Here is a 16,500-nt window from a genome sequence, read left to right on the forward strand (position 1 = left end):
AGAAGAAGAAGAAGAAGAAGAAGAAGAAGAAGAAAGAAGAAGAAAGAAGAAGAAGAAGAAAGAAGAAGAAGAAAGAAGAAGAAGAAGAAGAAGAAGAAGAAGAAGGAAGAAGAAGAAGAAGAAGAAGAAGAAGAAGAAGAAGAAGAAGAAGAAGAAGAAGAAGAAGTCTATTTTATGTTATCCACATACTCACTGGAGCATGGTCAAACTCCCAGTGGCCAGTCATCCAAAGAATAAGATGAGTCTTTTTCCAGCTGAGCCCCCACCAGAGGCCATTAGTTGCCGAGAGTTGTTCAGGGCCTAACAAGGGTCAGGGCCAGCTCTGCTGTGAGCATGTCACTGAGGTGCCACTACGCTGCAGCCAGCGATGGGTGGAGCCAGCTCAGCATGGCCCACTGACATCAACATGGCTTCAGGTGGTAGCCCAGATCACAGAGATCCACACGGCCTTTGGTGGTAACAGGGCACAGACATCAACATAGCCCTTGGCCATATTAGGACCACCAACCCACTTATGGTCCTCAGTGACTACACGGACCCCGGGTGTGGTAGCTACACATGTCACTCACATCCAGATGGCCCTCCAAGGCAGCAAAGCCTGAGAACATCACCAAGCCATCAATCAGCTGCACAGACCACATATGTTCACATGGATCTCAGGTTTCATTGCAGCCTGGGGCATCAGCATGGACCCCAGATGCCAACATGATCTCCGGTGGTATTACAGACTGTGGTGGTCCTTTGAGGAGGCATTCCTGAAAGTGAGCCTTTGTCATCTCTGACTTCCATCATTGCCCAGAGCCCACTGCAGCCAGTGGCATGTTTGTGGGCTAAGTCTGGGTCTGTCCAGGATGCTGCATTCCACTCAGCCAGCCCTCTACTCTGTTCTTGTATTTTTCCCATTTCTCTGTCACCTATTTTTCATTGTAGAGGTGCCCACACCTCTTAGGCAGGACGGCTTTAAAAGACAAGGCTTTTTCACCTATTTATTTTCGTTTCTTTAAAAAAGTAAACACTAACCACGACAGAGTTTTTACTTATAAGCCACGGCACAGTCATTTTTCGTGTCTATTCCTTTTAAAAGTTGCTGCCGTGCATTCTTGTTTGTGATATTTGTTAAAACAATGACCTGTTGTTTGGTTACTATCTGAAGGAGAAAAATGCACTCTTTCCTATAGAAATGAAGTAAAAAGTTGCGGATCTCGTTATACTTGTTTCAACAACTAGTATGGCCGGAGAGCAGGTTATTTTAAAATGTATTTTATGGGTATGAATGTTTTACCTGCCTGCATGTTTGTGCACCACACACATGCCTGATGCCTATGGACGTGAGAAGAGGTTGTCAGGTCCTCTGGGACTGTTATGAGCCAGCAGGTAGGTGTTAGGGATGAACTTGAATCCTCTAGAAAAACCAGCCAATGTTTCTGACTGTTAGGAATCTGTCCAACCCCAGGAGAACAGTTTCTATTGACGACTTCCCTCACTTGATGGAAGTTGGCAAGTATCAGGTTTTCCACAAGAGACCCTTTAACATTACTGGTCTTCTCAGTGTGAACATTTGGTACAGTGCGTAATCCTCTCTTAAGTATTTTCTTTGGTGGCACAGTTTCCTAAGAATAACATCTGTCATATTAATTTCATTTTCTATACTTTTGAGAAATATATAAGTTCACTTTTGAGAGAGTGAGGTTTGATATTAATCTATGTGGTTTTAATTTGCTTTTGTTTTTAATAAATACAAAGGAGGCAACTTTTAATTTGGTGCCTGGTGACAATTCCACCATCTGTCTTTTATGTCAATGCAGAGAATTTTTTTAGGAGTCATAAGGTGCTCTTCGTTTTGTCTGCCTGTCCATTGAAGGGTCTTTGATGCTCTATACTGTTCCTCACCCGTGGCTGATGAGAAACAAATGCCACCAAGCATTAAGACCAAACCCACAGCTAATTCCTGGACATCGCCATGGTTCTCCAGGCCTCACTCCCTCTCTCCCCACTTCCTTGGCCTCTGTAGGAGTCCAGGGGACTGGTAAGGAGTCTTTGTGATGGAATTTCCTGGGAGCAAGCGAATAACAGCCTCTTCAGGGAGAAGATGGGCAGCCATTGTGGCCAGGTGGCCAAGGGACCCTCAGATCAGAGATCCTGGCACTAAGAACAGTTGGGGAACGTGTAGTTTGAACCAGCCATTTTGACGGAAGTGAAAACACCAACTCAGGAATTTAGGTGGACTTAAAGCTCAAGGGGCAGTAGAAACACTTCCCTCCCCAGTATGTCTCCTCTTCCCCACGATCAAATCTTTGCTCCTGTTTAGAAGGTGATGTTACTGGAGTAAAATAATCAGCTCCCAGCCTTCTCTTCAGCCAGGGGTAGACACAGGACCCAGTTCTCCTAAAGGGAATGTGAGCTGAGGCTTTGGGCAAGGTCATGAGGAAGGCTTCTAAAGCCCTAACATTTGGCTTGTGTGCTCCTCCTCCTCTTCCTTCTCCTCCTTCTCCTTCGTCTTCATCATCATCTTCTTCTTCTAACCTCCCCTCCCTCGTGGAAATGTAGACATATATTAGTTGTTCACCTTTCACATAGTGGTTTCTGTTTCATGTGTCAGATTCCATATTGGATGTTTAAAAAAACCTTTGATTTCTAGAGTGAAATCTCAATCCATCATGTATTGCTAACATTGAAAAGGAATCCATTCATGGATGTTACAGGCTTTCCTGGACGTCTGAGAGTGTCCCTTATGGAAGCAAAGAGGACAAGATCCTGGACAACTGAAGATCACGCTGCCGGACTGCGCTCAAGACCAGACCAACACAAACCCTGGCAACCTTCTTCAGAAAACTGGGAAGAGGTCTTGTCCAACTGTGCTCAAGTCCAATCTAATGATCGCTGTCGATTGTTTAAAAAAAAAAAATTAAACTCAAGTCCTATGACTCTAGAAAGCCTAGAGCAGAGAAGTAGACTGCGAAGCAAAGGCTAGTAGGTGTGGCCACTCCAGCGGCAAACCCCTTAGAGAAACAACTATTTAAAACTATTTAAAAATGAAATATGCAAACTGGGAAGCTGACTGTAAAGGAACAACTAGAAGACTGTGTTGTAACTAAAGGTGAGAGAGTCCAGGAACCTCGCTGGCACAAACGCTTTCTCTCTCTCTCTCTCTCTCTCTCTCTCTCTCTCTCTCTCTCTCTCTCTCTCTCTCTCTCTCTCTCTTTCTTTTGTTAAGGGAAAGTTGAGCATCAGGAGGGTATTGAGATCTTATCGAACCCTACACAACTTGGAGTGTTTACAACACAATCCCTGTGTCTAGTCTCATCTCTGAAGCCCTGGTCTTGGTCTTTGTTACCTATTGGATTTCAGGAAGGCTGACTTGAGATGCGGCGTTGCCATTTCCTGAGCCTTCTTTTTTTTCCCCCTGTGGAAGCCAGACTCTTTGTTGTGTCTTCTCTGCATTCATTTTCCTCTGCCCTCACACCTCCCACAATGCGATGGGGATTTTTTTCCCCCCTCTTGTCCTGGCGCTTAGAGCCCAGGAGCGCCAGTCTACTCGGCATCAGATCAAGTCCCTGGTGCTGTCGGGGTTGGGTGCTCGCCTGCTGGGAGCCTCGCTTTGTGTGTTAGAGTGTTTGTCTCTCAGCCCGGGCCGCTGGGGGCCGCGACCCCCGAGGAGGCGTGGCCTCGTCCCAGCACCACCCGGGAGGGCTGGACACAAGCTCGCCGCCGCCCTTATTTGTTCCGTTAGCTGGCGCTGGCCAGCCTGATGCAGCCAGGACCCGAGAGACTGGATAAGGCTGCCCGGGTCCTCCTGGGCCTGCATCCCACCCTGCTCCGCCCCCCTGGCTTTTCCCTCTCCACTTTTTAACCGTGCCACCGGAGGAGGGCTGGGCAAACTCAAGCTGAACCGAGAGAAAGGCGGGGAAAGGACCACATTTGATGTGCCCATCTGGCTGGTCTAGAGTTCCTAAAGGGTCTGGACCATGTCGGAGTCAGGGGAGATGAGTGAATTTGGCTACATTATGGAATTGCTTGCCAAAGGCAAGGTAAGCGCCTCGCTGCGGGGCTGCATCTGAGGTCCCGACTGGGCACTCACAACCTGAGGGTGGGCTGTGGCATAGCGGCGGTTCAGTGCTTGGGGGGACACGGGCAAGAATCCGGGTCTGCGCTCCGCACCGGGCATCCCAGCTGTGCACAATGCACCGTCTCCGCCTTTTCTTTATGCTGAAGAAAGGGGAATCCTCGAGCTAGTAGGAGGCAGCGATGCGGGAGCCCGGCGAGAGAGTATGGGGACTTCGGGGACGTGGGACATCGCGGAGACTTGGAATGGGTGACAGGGACTGGGTGTAGAGGGAGGGTCCGCCTCCGATCCATCAGCTCAGAGGCCCGGAGGGGGCTCTGGGTCTGCACGCAGCCTGTCGCTGTGTGGGACAGGGACAGCCCTTCGCTCTGGTTCACAGTGGCTGTCCTGGGCGGGAAATGTACGGAACAGCTGCCCTTTGGTGGTAGGGTGGGGGAGTTCTGGGCTAGACAGATGCCAGCCCTACATCGTGCCTCCTGAAATCTTTGTGACACAAGCTAGGAGTGTCTCGGGACGGGATGTTGGCTGGATGGCCGCATGGAGAATCTTGCTAGAAGCTAGACCCCAGGGAGCGAGTAAGAAACTGCTTGGAGATGCCCCTAAGTGGGCTACAGGCCAGGTGTTTCGGGGAGAAAATAGTGAGCGCGCCTCTGTCAGGCTGTTTGGAAGAAAAGGCACTTAACTGTGGGTGTGCTTATTCTCTGCACCTGGGAACTGAAGAAAAAAAGAAAAGAAAAAAGAAGAAGCGGTCTCTGCGTAGTCATCAGAAAGGAGGATTGTGCAGCCTTCATGTGAGCCCTTAAAACTTTGATCCCAAGCCCACGCCAGTGTGCATAGCTCGTACGCAGTGTGGAGTAATTTAGCCTCAGACCAGACAGTCCTGTTACTCCCAGCCTGAGTATCAGGGCGACTACTCCTTTCTGGACTCTCCTATTCTGTAGCGGCTGAATACATTAACCCCAAATGGACTATCCAGTAACAATCTGAAAGGGAGGGCCATACCTTGGGCCACCCTTAGCCTGGTCCAGAAGCACAAGCGGTGGACCTTCGTTCCACTTTCTCGCTTATCTGGAACTCCATCCTGTACCTCGTGTCCTCTGAGCATGCACGGAATCACACTGGCCAGAACATTCATGTACTTCATGTCCCAAACAGTCACCCTGTTATGACCTCTGGACCTACAAAGTGTACCAGCGGCCCGCTCCTTCCACCGCATGTATTTCTTGGAGAGAAGTCCAGAAGCCAAGGCTGGCGGGCGGGCAGGGAAGTAGGCCCTGACTCAGAGGTGGGACTCTGGAGAGCAGGGACGGGTACTTGAAAGGGGAACATCTGTTTAGGAGCTGGGAGTAGATTGGGGAGAAGAATCCTTTTGTGAATTTCAGTGTATGGAACCAACCACTCTTGGTGGGATCGGGAATAGGATGACCCATAGGTAAACTGTGGTTTGTGCTTCGCTGGTCAACGTAAGCCAGAACTATTGGCTATGCTTTTCTCCAACTGTTGGCTATGCTTTTCTCCAGCTGCATCCAAACTGAGAAAATAGTTTTGGGGGTTGGGCCAGGGATGGCTGGGCATGTTGCCAACTCTCAGGTGATTGTGGAGTGGACAGATGAACTTCCCATAAACACAAAGTGCAGAAGGCAAACCTTGGTGAAGCCTTGACATTATTTAGAAGAAGCTCAGGCACGAGAGCTCAGAAGCTCTCAGAACAGTGGTGTGTTCCTTACAGTATGCTCACGGTAATCAAAACCTCAAACACATGCACCTGGCATCCTGCACTGGCCTCTTATGCCTGCCCCCTTCCCACCGACCCCCCCCCCCCAGTCAGATAACCTTCTCTCGGCTCCAACTGTGGGCAGGTAGCTGTTAGGCACAATCTCCCTACACAGCTAGAGAGGCCAAAAGTCCTTGGAAATCTTTGAAGTTGAAAAGTAGATAGCTCCTCCCATCTTTTGAGTATGGGGGCGGCAGTAATAACTTAATCCTTCTCTCCCTCTCGGTTTTTCAAGACAGGATTTCTCTGTATATCCCTGGAACTTGATCTGTAGATCAGGCTGGCCTTGAACGCTGCCTGCCTCTCTGCCTCCTGAATGCTGGGACTAAAGGTGTGCGTCACCACCACCTGACTTCCTTGTCTGCTCCTATAAGTTTACAAGTCCAAGTAAAATCCCCAACGTGTGTGATTACAAGTGCTTTAAGCACTTAATGTTAGCTATGGACTAGCAGACCTTTGAAACTGACTTCTTTTTCTCCAAGGATCTGTGGTTCAGTTGACAGTTTTGGTTTATAGTATAAGGAATGCTGGGAAAGTGGTCTAATCACTGGGGTAAAGGCAGGAGTGGGGTGCTGTAGCCTCCTCCCTGGTCTTTCGAAGTTGGGTTTATTGAGTTGACCATCATCCTGGTTTCTTTGTTTTTTTGAGACAGGGTTTCTCTGTGTAGCCTTGGCTGTCCTGGACTTACTTTGAAGACCAGGCTGGCCTTGAACTCACAGTGATCCGCCTGTCTCTGCCTTTGGAGTGCTGGGATTAAAGGCATGTGCCACCACCACCATGCCCAGCTCATCCTGATTTCTTTCACTTTCTCTTTGGATGCTGTTTCATCCTTGTAGCACTTCTCAAACTCTGTGCGTGAATTAATTTAAATGCCAGGAACTTTGCTGGCCACTAGAACACTTAGGTAGCAAACAGGAGGCCCCAGGTGTCATCTCTAGGACTGCTAAAACAAAAATGTTAATTTTTAAAACACATGGCTTTGGGGGATGTGAATTTAGCTCAGTGGTACAACATTTGACTAGATTACGCTAAGCCATGGGTTCAGTTCCCAGCACCACAGAAAACAAAGCAGAACACATGGTTTTAGAGTCTCACAGAATAAATAAATACATGCTGGTTGCAAAATACTCAGACTTCTGAGATTTCACAGAAGAAATGATGGGCGATCATTCCCGCCACTACTCTCCTGTTCACCCACATCAGCATATGTGTCTACTTCAAATTAAACCTAGTGTGCTCCCTCCCTGGGGGCGAGGGAGGGAGGCGTTGAGTCTTTAATCTTAGGGTAACCTAAAACCTACACGCCCAACCTGAGCAGCTTATAATACACTCTCATGGAGCTGGCTTTAATATTTAACGCACACAGCGATCCCCGGCATTGTGGTCTTTCTGCTCATCAAACAATACCCTGGAAGCACACAGTTAATATATTGGCTGATTCTCAAGAGCCCTAAAAAATCGATGTAAATGTTCCCCCTGTATTTCACTGCCCGTAAAATTTTTGCCATTTCTGAAAGCTGTTTGTTTGCTTTGCAACCTATCTTTGGACTAAAAGAAAGTTTTTCAAATCTGTGGTCAATATCTAGAGATACTTAAAACAGCGTTCTCAAATGCTTTTGGCCTCTAGAAAGGTTTTCCTCATTAATTTTTTATCATCTTTATACACAACTTCCCTTTAGATCATGATGTGCTTTTCTGGACGGGCAGAAGGAACTGTGTGGAACGGAATACTAAAGTTTAGCACATTTCTTCATCTATCCCGTGTTTGTCAGCATTATACCTAAGTATCAATACCTACACAGTGATTCTTGTTTAACAGCTGCCTCTCAGGTACATCCTAGGAGCACAATAGTTTGAGCAAAATAAAAGGCAAATTGGAGAGATTACACTGTCTTTATAAACAGGCAAGGGGACCATTACTTTGCCATTATTGGAACTTTGAACATTTGTGAGGTACTGAGACTCAAGAATATTAAAATACTTTAATTTTTAAAAAATTTTATCTTTGTATTTTGCTTAAATGTGTCTGTGCACCCTGTGGGTACCTGGTGTCTGATGAGACCAGTTGTCAACCCCCATGTGGTTCTGAAAGAGCAGCCTTAACATTCTTTACCATTGTGCCACCTCTTCAGCTCCAATGCTCAAGAACTTCTACAAATATAAAATTGTCTTTGAAACAAGAATGCCTTTAAATGATGAAAGAATGAGGTTTAGAAAATCTCCAGACAGAGCAAAGTAAAGTGTTAACATCAGGACAGAAAAAAAAAAATCCCCACAGGATGTTTCAGATGCTGAACAGGTGGTTGTTCGCACAACTGAAATCTGAGCTGAGGTAATAATGGTGAGGCTGGGCCCGCTGTGGCCTTCCAAATGTTTTTTGTATGTTGTGTGCATATACATATGCACAAATATATGTGCTGTGGGGGAAAGGCAAGAAGGTAGATTTGCAGTATCATTTACAAATAGCTAGTCTCACAAATAGCCTATTTTTCTTTATTGTGTTGTTGTAGAAGTAATTTGAAGATGATATCATTTAGAAGGGTAGCTGGGGTATCTTCATGAAATTGTTAACTATGTGCTTTACATTTACCTGTGTGCAGTATAGTAGGGATGATGGAGTGACACCCAGGTTTGCATTCTGGCCGGCAGATAGCTGGCACATTAGCTAATCTCAGGGTGGCGGTAGGTAAGCGTGGAGACTGGTACTTATCCCCTCTATAGAGAAGTAGACCCATTTCCCACGATTGCTGCAACTATTACAGAAGTATTTTATTCCAGCTTCCTGGTAGTGTTATTAATACACAATAAACTGATAGGTAAGTTAGGTACTCTGACAATAGGACTAAGTCTTGAGACACTTCATATCATAACCATGTGATCATTAACAAGTAAATGTAGGATGTTTAGATAAAATACGTAATATAAGGCCGGTGATGTGGCTCAAAGGGTAAAGGCACTTGCTTTCAAACTGACCCTCACGGTATAAGGAGAGAACAGAATCCTGCACTTTGTGCTGACTTCTGCATGTGCACAGTGGCATGCATGGCCTCTGTATAAATAAATAAAGGTAATGTTTTAAAAATACATGACATAGCACTGCAGAGATAGCTCAGCCCATAAAGTGCTTGCAAGGAAAGCTCTATATTAGGTTCTGCAGAACCCCCACTAAAAAGAAAGGTGGTCACGGTGGCACACACTTGTAATCTCAGTGCTGAGGAGGTAGAGATAGGCAGATCGCTTGGGATCACTGGCCATCCTTGCCTTGCCTAGCCTAGTATGAGAGTTTCAGACCAGTGAAGATACCTATCTTTATTATTATTTTTTGAAGATTTTTATTTATTATTATGTATATAGTACTCTGTCTGCACATACACCTTCAGGTCAGAATAGGACATCAGATCACACTATAGATGGTTGTGATCCACCATGTGGTTGCTGGGAATTGAACTAAGGACCTCTGGAGGAGCAGTTAGTGTCCTTAATCTCTGAGGAATCTTCCCAGCCCTGAAATAACCTGTCTTAAATAAAAAAAAAAATTGAAAAGGGCTGACAGATGGCTCAGAAGGTAAAGGCACTTGCTGCCAGATTTGACAATGTGACTTGGATCTCCAGGACCCAAATTAGAAAAAGAGAACTGTCTTCTCAAGTTGTTCTGTCCTCCACACGTGTACCATGGTGTGTGTGTGTGTGTGTGTGTGTGTGTGTGTGTGTGTAAGTACATACATGTATTCCCCCAATAAATAAATAAATAAATAAAAACAACCTGAAAATACTAAAAACAATAGATGACACCCAATATTGTTCACTGTCCTCCACATGTGTACCATGGTGTGTGTGTGTGTGTGTGTGTGTGTGTGTGTGTGTGTGTGTGTGTAGTGTGAGTAATTTTACACATGTATCCACAATAAATGTAAAAAAATAAACTGAAAACACTTAAAATTATAGCTGGCACCTAAAGCATGGCACCCAAGCTTGTCCTCTGGCCTCCACATGCACACGTGCACACACACGAAAACACCCACACCTACAAATGTGGGATATAGAATTAAATTTGAAATTCATACAAAAACAATGTAATGCAAGCATGTGCTACATTGATACATATACTAAGAACATTGTATATCTAACCTTCCATTTTAATTGGGTATGTTAAGGCTAGCAATCCTAAGAAAAGAATACAATGTGGTCAAAGAAAAATTAGACAACCGTATTACTTACATTATTCACCTCAACTTGCCCAAGAATGACCATGTAGACTGTGTGCTATCAACACTAACCAGAAACGCCTGCCAGGGAAGAACAGCACCTCTTTAATCTTCCCAACGCGGAGCTGTTGCCTGGGTGCTACTGTGTTAAGTGCCTACAGGATTTCGTCTTAAGAACATTAAAGTCAAAATAGTTTTGGAACAAGGCTTCCAATAAGCATTAGTACAGAAGTGAGAGTATGTAATCTAGTTAAGCTGAGCATCATAAACTCTAAGTAAAAATGGGGTCAGAGTTAGGAGAGATGGTCAACGAAAACTGGACTTATCAACCCTCTGTGGAGTTTTTTGATTCACGTTTGTTTGCTTGCTTTGAGGCAAGTATGTAGCCAAGGCTGGCCACAACCCATAATCTTTCTACCCCAGGTTCTTGAATGCTGGGATTACAGGCATGCACTACCATGCTTGGCTTTTGTGGGTTTGTTCTGGTATGGATTCTTAAATTCCCTTTACTTCTTCTTGGTTACCCTTCACATCACACTGGTGCTTCTTTTCAGGTCTGTTCTTTCTCACTCTCAGCTAGTAGTCTGAAACGGCAGCAGCTTGAAAGATGAGTAGGACCTGGCCAGGTGCTCCCTGGGTACCTCCCTCCAGACTTTGTTCCCATAGCAACAGTTTATGACTGGGAAATATGTCCTGCCTTTCACCGTGGTCTTCTGACACATGGCAGTACAGCTTGCAGTGTGCCAATCTACTGTAGAACATTGTGGTTTCTGTCATTTCCACCTTCTTTATTTCCCTTACCTCTAGGAGCCGTCCTGCCTGCATTTTCTTCTAGGCCTGTTGAATGATTGTGGGGATTCCTTAGTCATAATTTAGTTATCTGCGGTCACATCACCTTCCTCCTACTTTTTGTTTAGGACATAGCAGGATGGCACTCTGCTTTAGATCAGGGGTAAAGCCTGGTGTTTTAGGACAGTCACTGAAAAATGCACCGTGGTCACTAAGGACCCAACCCAGTCAGGAATTTAATCTCTTTCTGGTAGCCAGGAGTCAACATGCCAGGAGGCCAGATAAGCTGAGTGAGTAGTGCTAATGGGTTGTTAACCTTTTGGACTTCATGAAGTAGGTACATGTGGTATAGCTCACATCTCTGTGGCAGCACAAGTAAGTAGGCTGGAGATTCCGTTCTGATTGAGCACTTTGCTAGCCTGAGTGAGGCTCTGGGTTAATATTTCACTATTGAATACACACACACACACACACACACACACACACACACACACACACACACGGGGAGGAGAGACAGAGACAGAGACAGAGACAGAGAGAGAAACAGAGACAGAGGCAGACACAGAGACAAAAGAGAGTGCCAAGGATCCTGAAAGTCTATAGGCTTAAGAGAGATAACTAGACTAAACTTCCATGTGCTTCATTTTGGCTCACATTTTAACAGAAACTATTGGTATAGGATGGTAGGATAAGCCAAACTGGGGAGGGGCAAAGGATAGCAAAGTGGAATGATTAAAAAAAAATTGTGCCTTTTTGTCTGCATACATGTCTGTCTGTGCACTATGTGTGTGCCTGATGCCCGCAGAGGTGAGAAGAGGGCGTCAGATCCTAAAACTTGAGTTAGAGATGGTTGTGAGCCACCAGGTGGGTGCTGGAAATGGAATCCTGGTCCCTTCGAAGAACAGCCAGTCTTCTTAACCACTGAGCCCTCTCTCCAGTCCTGTCATGCCACCTCTTACCCAAAGCCTTCAACAAGTTACCGGCAGATACAGAAGCCCAGGTTCCCAGCCCTCTGTACCTGCAGACTCATTTTGTGTCATTGCAGGTTTGCCACCCCCCCCTCCTTTAACTCCTGTCTTCCAACACACTGAAACATGCACTTGTGCACATCTATTCTTCTCCCCCTTATGATCCAAGAACAAGGTACTGCGTTGCAGTATGTAGCTTGTAGCTTATTCTGCTCCCTCTGCAAATGGAGCCCCAGAACAGTGCTCTATCTCAAGCAGTCATGCTTAAGTGCCCATTAGACCAGCGGTTCTCCACCTTCCTAATGCTGCAGCCCTCCCTTTAATACCAGCTCCTCCTCATATAGGTGTGGCTCTCAACCATAACATTATTTTTGTTGCTACTCCATAACTGTTATTCTGCTACTGTCATGGACTGTAATGTATATATCTGTTTTCTGATAGTCTTAGGTGACCTCTGTGAAAGTGTTGGTCAACCCAAAGGAGTTGCCACCCACAGGTTGAGCATCATTGTCTTAGATTATCCATGCAAGATAGGCAGGTGGAGGGCATCCTAGGTAGGCAATGGGGTTAACTGCGAAGGTGAGAAAGAACAGAATCTGAAAAGAAACAGTATGAGCTGAGTAAAGAAGAAATAAAAAGGATTAAAAAAACCCGAACAGTAATAAACCCACACAAGCCAGACAGGTAGTACATGTTTGTAACCCCAGCATTCCAGAAGCTGAGGCAGAAGAATTATGGTTTGAGACCAACCTTGGCAACACGCCTGTCTCAAAGCAAACACACAGATGTGATAACCAGACCCTCCCATGAACTTTAACTGAGGACCTAGGAAGGGTGTTGGTACCTTCGGTAAGTGGGAGACTGGCAGTTATGGGTGCCAAGAGTGGGAAGTCGATGGAAGCCTAGCAGCCAAGAGGATGCTGATGCTGAAGGAAGTGGGAGGCTGGTGGTTTACAGCATCAGACTTCAGACCTGCTGTTAGCATCACTCCCTTCCTGCTTTTAATAGTTTCTTGATCAATAAGGTTCACCACAAACATGTTTTAGAATTAAAACAAGCACATACTTAAAAAAAAAATGCAAGCAATAAAATGTGAGTGAAAAGCTGTATATGCCTGACTACATGCTTCTTACCTATTTTTGTACCTTATTTCAGAAGAGACATTCATTTTTAATATTTACCTATATAAACACATGCCTGTACACACACACACACACACACACACACACACACACACACACACACACAGTGCTGAGGATAGAAGTTCTTCACTATGAATGTTGGGCAGATTTAATTTTTAAAAATCATTACTGTATTTTAGACATCTTTAATATTTAAATAGCATTTGTATTTATTACTTAATAATCTCATCTATATAAACAGTGAATCTTGCCATATGCTCCTTTAACTTACCCCTCACAGTCCCCAAGGCACCACCAATGTGTCCCTTTACTCCCATTGTGTCCTTAGTTTTTGTTAATAATCCAGAGTCCATTTAGCACTGCGTGTTGGAATGCTGACTTGATCTTGTTCAGGTAACCATAGATAATGAGTTCATAGGTGCAGTAGCATGTCATGTCCCCAAAAGAGCATTTTACAGTACTCCTCTCCAACCTCCAGCTCTCCCATTCCTTGGTCCCCTCTTCTGTCATGTTCCCTGAGTGTGACATTCTTTCTCATCACATAGATCTGCTACAAAGTATTTTGTAGCATAAATGTATATTATGCACATAAATGTACATTATAAATCTAAATAAGAGTTTTGGATTTTTTATATACAAGTTTTAAAGTAGGACCATTTTTAGCTATGAATCACTCACAAGCCTTATTGTATTGCAATTTTTAGAACAGGAATTGATGAATTCCCTTTCAAATAATTTGTAGCAAGTCAGACTGTTAGAAAGAAACCAAATATTTGAAAGTGCCCAGAACCCCAGGGAATTGTCAGATTCTATAATAGAAGTTTGCTGGCCAGGTGTGAAATATCTCAGTGAAGTTTTCTTTATATAAAGGAAGGCCCTCAAATTTTATTTTCACCCAGACGTTGTCTATAAAAGTTTTATTCTAAGTTTATGCTAATGAAACCCCTTAATTTCTTTTTACTTTACTATCTAGTAAGTTTTGGCTCAAAGGCCTATCTAGGCATGCTAATGTGAATTCTTTAATACAAAGGCCAACACTAGAAACAAAGCATAGGCTTACAATACGCTTTGAAGATTGAGACTTTAAAGAAATATATTAGGCACATGTTGTGAGGTTCAGACATTTGTTGCTCTTCCCCTTTTCCTCTTGCTTAGGACACACTCTCCAGACCCAAGGAAGCTTACATGGTCTAGCATGTGCAGCAAGCAGCCTATTTGAATAGGAACAGCTCAGTTATCCCTCCCCACCCCCACCCACACACAGCGTTTGTGCTCTCAATCTATCATCTTTAGATTGAGGGTACTCCATTAGAGGCTGTAGTCCCTTGCTGTCCTCAATGCTACACTGCTATGGCATTTAACTGCCTGGTTGACGAAGAGCTATCTCTGGTTTCAGGGTTGTGAAAAGATGCGGAATTTGCCGCAGGAGACAGGCAGCCTTCTTCCAAGAAGAAAATTTAAAGTAGGACGCGTTTCAAAACCTAATAGAGATGTCGCTCTGTAGCTTCATACTCCCTTGACTAAAAAGTTAGGACATAGGAATCCTTTCATTCTAATACCTACAGATGAAATTAGCCATCGAGAAAGCAGTAGGATTAATTACCCAGTAATAATAGGCCCCGACAGTAGCAGGTTGCCTTGTTCTGCAGGTGTGCAAGAAGCAGAAGAAAAGCTCTTATCTAGACCCTTGGCCGGTGCAAGTGTGGCATGGCTGCTAGGGCATCTCTGGACTCCCTGTCCTGGGTCTTCAGACCAGAAACGGCCGGACGTCTGTGGGATGGGCTAGGGCGGGGGCTTTGCCGCAGTCTCCTGACTTCAAGTCTTGGCCGGGACCCAGGCATGGGATCCCTGCCCCTTGGGCTGGCCCAGTGATACTGTGCTCTTGCGTTGCGTGAGGCATCACGTCCTGGTTGAGCAGAAAACGGAACATATTTTAAGTGCTCAGTGACCAGGGAATGCGGCTCGAAGAAACAACAGTTCTATCAGGAAGAGTAGGTTGAAGAACCGAAAGGAGAAGACTCGGGGACCCACCCGGGAACTTCCCCTGGGCTTGCCTGGCTAGCGGTGGTGGCAGGAGTGGGCGGGATCTCGCGCTGGTCTCGGGGTACCGTTCTGGGTGCTCGCTTGTGTGCTCTTGCCTTAATCCCCACTGTTTAATTCAGGATCTGGGCGCGTCTCTGGTTAGCGGGCCTTCGCGCGCACTTTGCGGATGTCCACAGAAAAAGTAAAATGTCCCGGTCGCTGCTGAGTCACGACGCACCCCTTAAGGCCCGGAGCTGTCTCCCCAACCTGGAGGAGGCTTTAGGCTCCCAGGGCCCATAGGCGTCAGAGGCAGGTAGCTACTAGCCGGTACCCCGCCCCTCCCGAGCCCCACCCACCACCGACCACACCCAATTAGCCCCGCCTCCTTTGTGCGACCGCGCCGTTGCTGGGGCGACAGCTCCTCCCCCTCCAGGCCCCGCCCCGCGCCACCGCCCCAGTCTCCGCCTGGCGGCCGGTCCAGCTGCAGTCCGCGCGAGCCGCCGCCGGAGCCGGCAGCGGGGCGAGATTTGCGGCTCCGGGGGTCCTCTCGGGGAGCAACCGCACTCTCCCGCGTCCGTGCTTTCGCCTGCGCCGGCCAGTCCCTCGCCGCGTGGTCCGCAGGCCGGATCTGGCTGACCAGCTTGCCCTCCGGTCTGACCCAAGGCTCCAGGGCCGCCCTGGGGACCCGCCCACCAGACCCTGCTAGGGCCGGCAGTGCCTGTAGAGACTCCCCGCGTTTGATGACACCTGGCGGAGGGCTGCGATGGAGGGGGATGCCTCAGATTCTCAGGTGCGAGGCGGCGGCGCAATGGCCCCACTTTTTCTACGGGTCAGTCCCACCGTCCGGAGACTCCTTTTTCTGCCCTTGAGAGGGTCGCGCTTTGGATCCCAAGACGGGAGCGAAGCGCAGAGTCTGGGTACTGTGCACGCTGGGGACTCCTGGTGGGCTCTTTCGTGGGGTTCAGTTTGCAAAAGTAGTCGCTTCGGGGCGTCTCGTGCGCTTATGAGTAGGACGCGTGCCCCAGCGTGCGGCCCTTTGTCTGGAGCCCCGAGGGGCGCTCGAGTCCTTCCTGAGCCCCTGCTGCGTCTGCAGCCGCCTAGGAGCCCTGTCTCCTGCTCGCTGGGCGGGGCCGGGGCGGTTGCGGCAGGTCTAGACCCTTTCTTTGCGGAGGTCCAGGAGGCACGTCTCCAGAAGTTTCCTGACGGTTTACCTCTTTGTAGCTGCTTGAGTGAGGTATCACAACACATTGCTCTTGGTTTTAACTTAAAGGATGTTAAAAAATATATACTGATTTTTCTTTTAGGAAAGAATTGCTTTATATCCAGTGTAATCAAATTATTTACGCTCAGGAAAACTGGAAATGCTTTGTAGATGTTCCTATAGGAGGTGGAGCTTTACCGATGGTCTTGGTCACATGTAAAACAGGACAAGAATTTATGTGAAGCCGTTAGGACATCCTCCCCTCCCCCCGGAATTAGTGTGATACTGGGTGAAGTGAGATCAAATGTGAATATCCGGTAGTCTTTGGTGTGAGCT

General features: G+C 46.6%; 1 protein-coding gene and 1 long non-coding RNA gene across 3 annotated transcripts in view; one reads left to right on the top strand and one right to left on the bottom strand.

The window, feature by feature from the left end:
* LOC311596486 overlaps nucleotides 1–15,288 on the bottom strand; it is a 43,923-nt gene extending 28,635 nt beyond the window's left edge. Inside the window, exon 1 of the long non-coding RNA XR_014778859.1 lies at nucleotides 14,996–15,288. This is a non-coding gene — a long non-coding RNA (uncharacterized lncRNA). The remainder of the gene's footprint in view (nucleotides 1–14,995) is intronic.
* Nucleotides 15,289–15,397: 109 nt separating this feature from the next.
* TRIM36 (tripartite motif containing 36) overlaps nucleotides 15,398–16,500 on the top strand; it is a 28,452-nt gene continuing 27,349 nt past the window's right edge. The window contains exon 1 of one of the 2 annotated variants that reach the window (XM_084779958.1): nucleotides 15,398–15,792. In XM_084779958.1, coding sequence (XP_084636084.1) covers nucleotides 15,727–15,792 — 66 coding nt within the window. In that variant the 5' untranslated portion in view covers nucleotides 15,398–15,726. The remainder of the gene's footprint in view (nucleotides 15,793–16,500) is intronic. The other variant, XM_084779959.1, reaches the window with a different exon arrangement.

This window comes from Acomys minous (assembly GCF_964271855.1).
Source record: "Acomys minous genome assembly, chromosome: 4".
NCBI lineage: Eukaryota > Metazoa > Chordata > Mammalia > Rodentia > Muridae > Acomys > Acomys minous.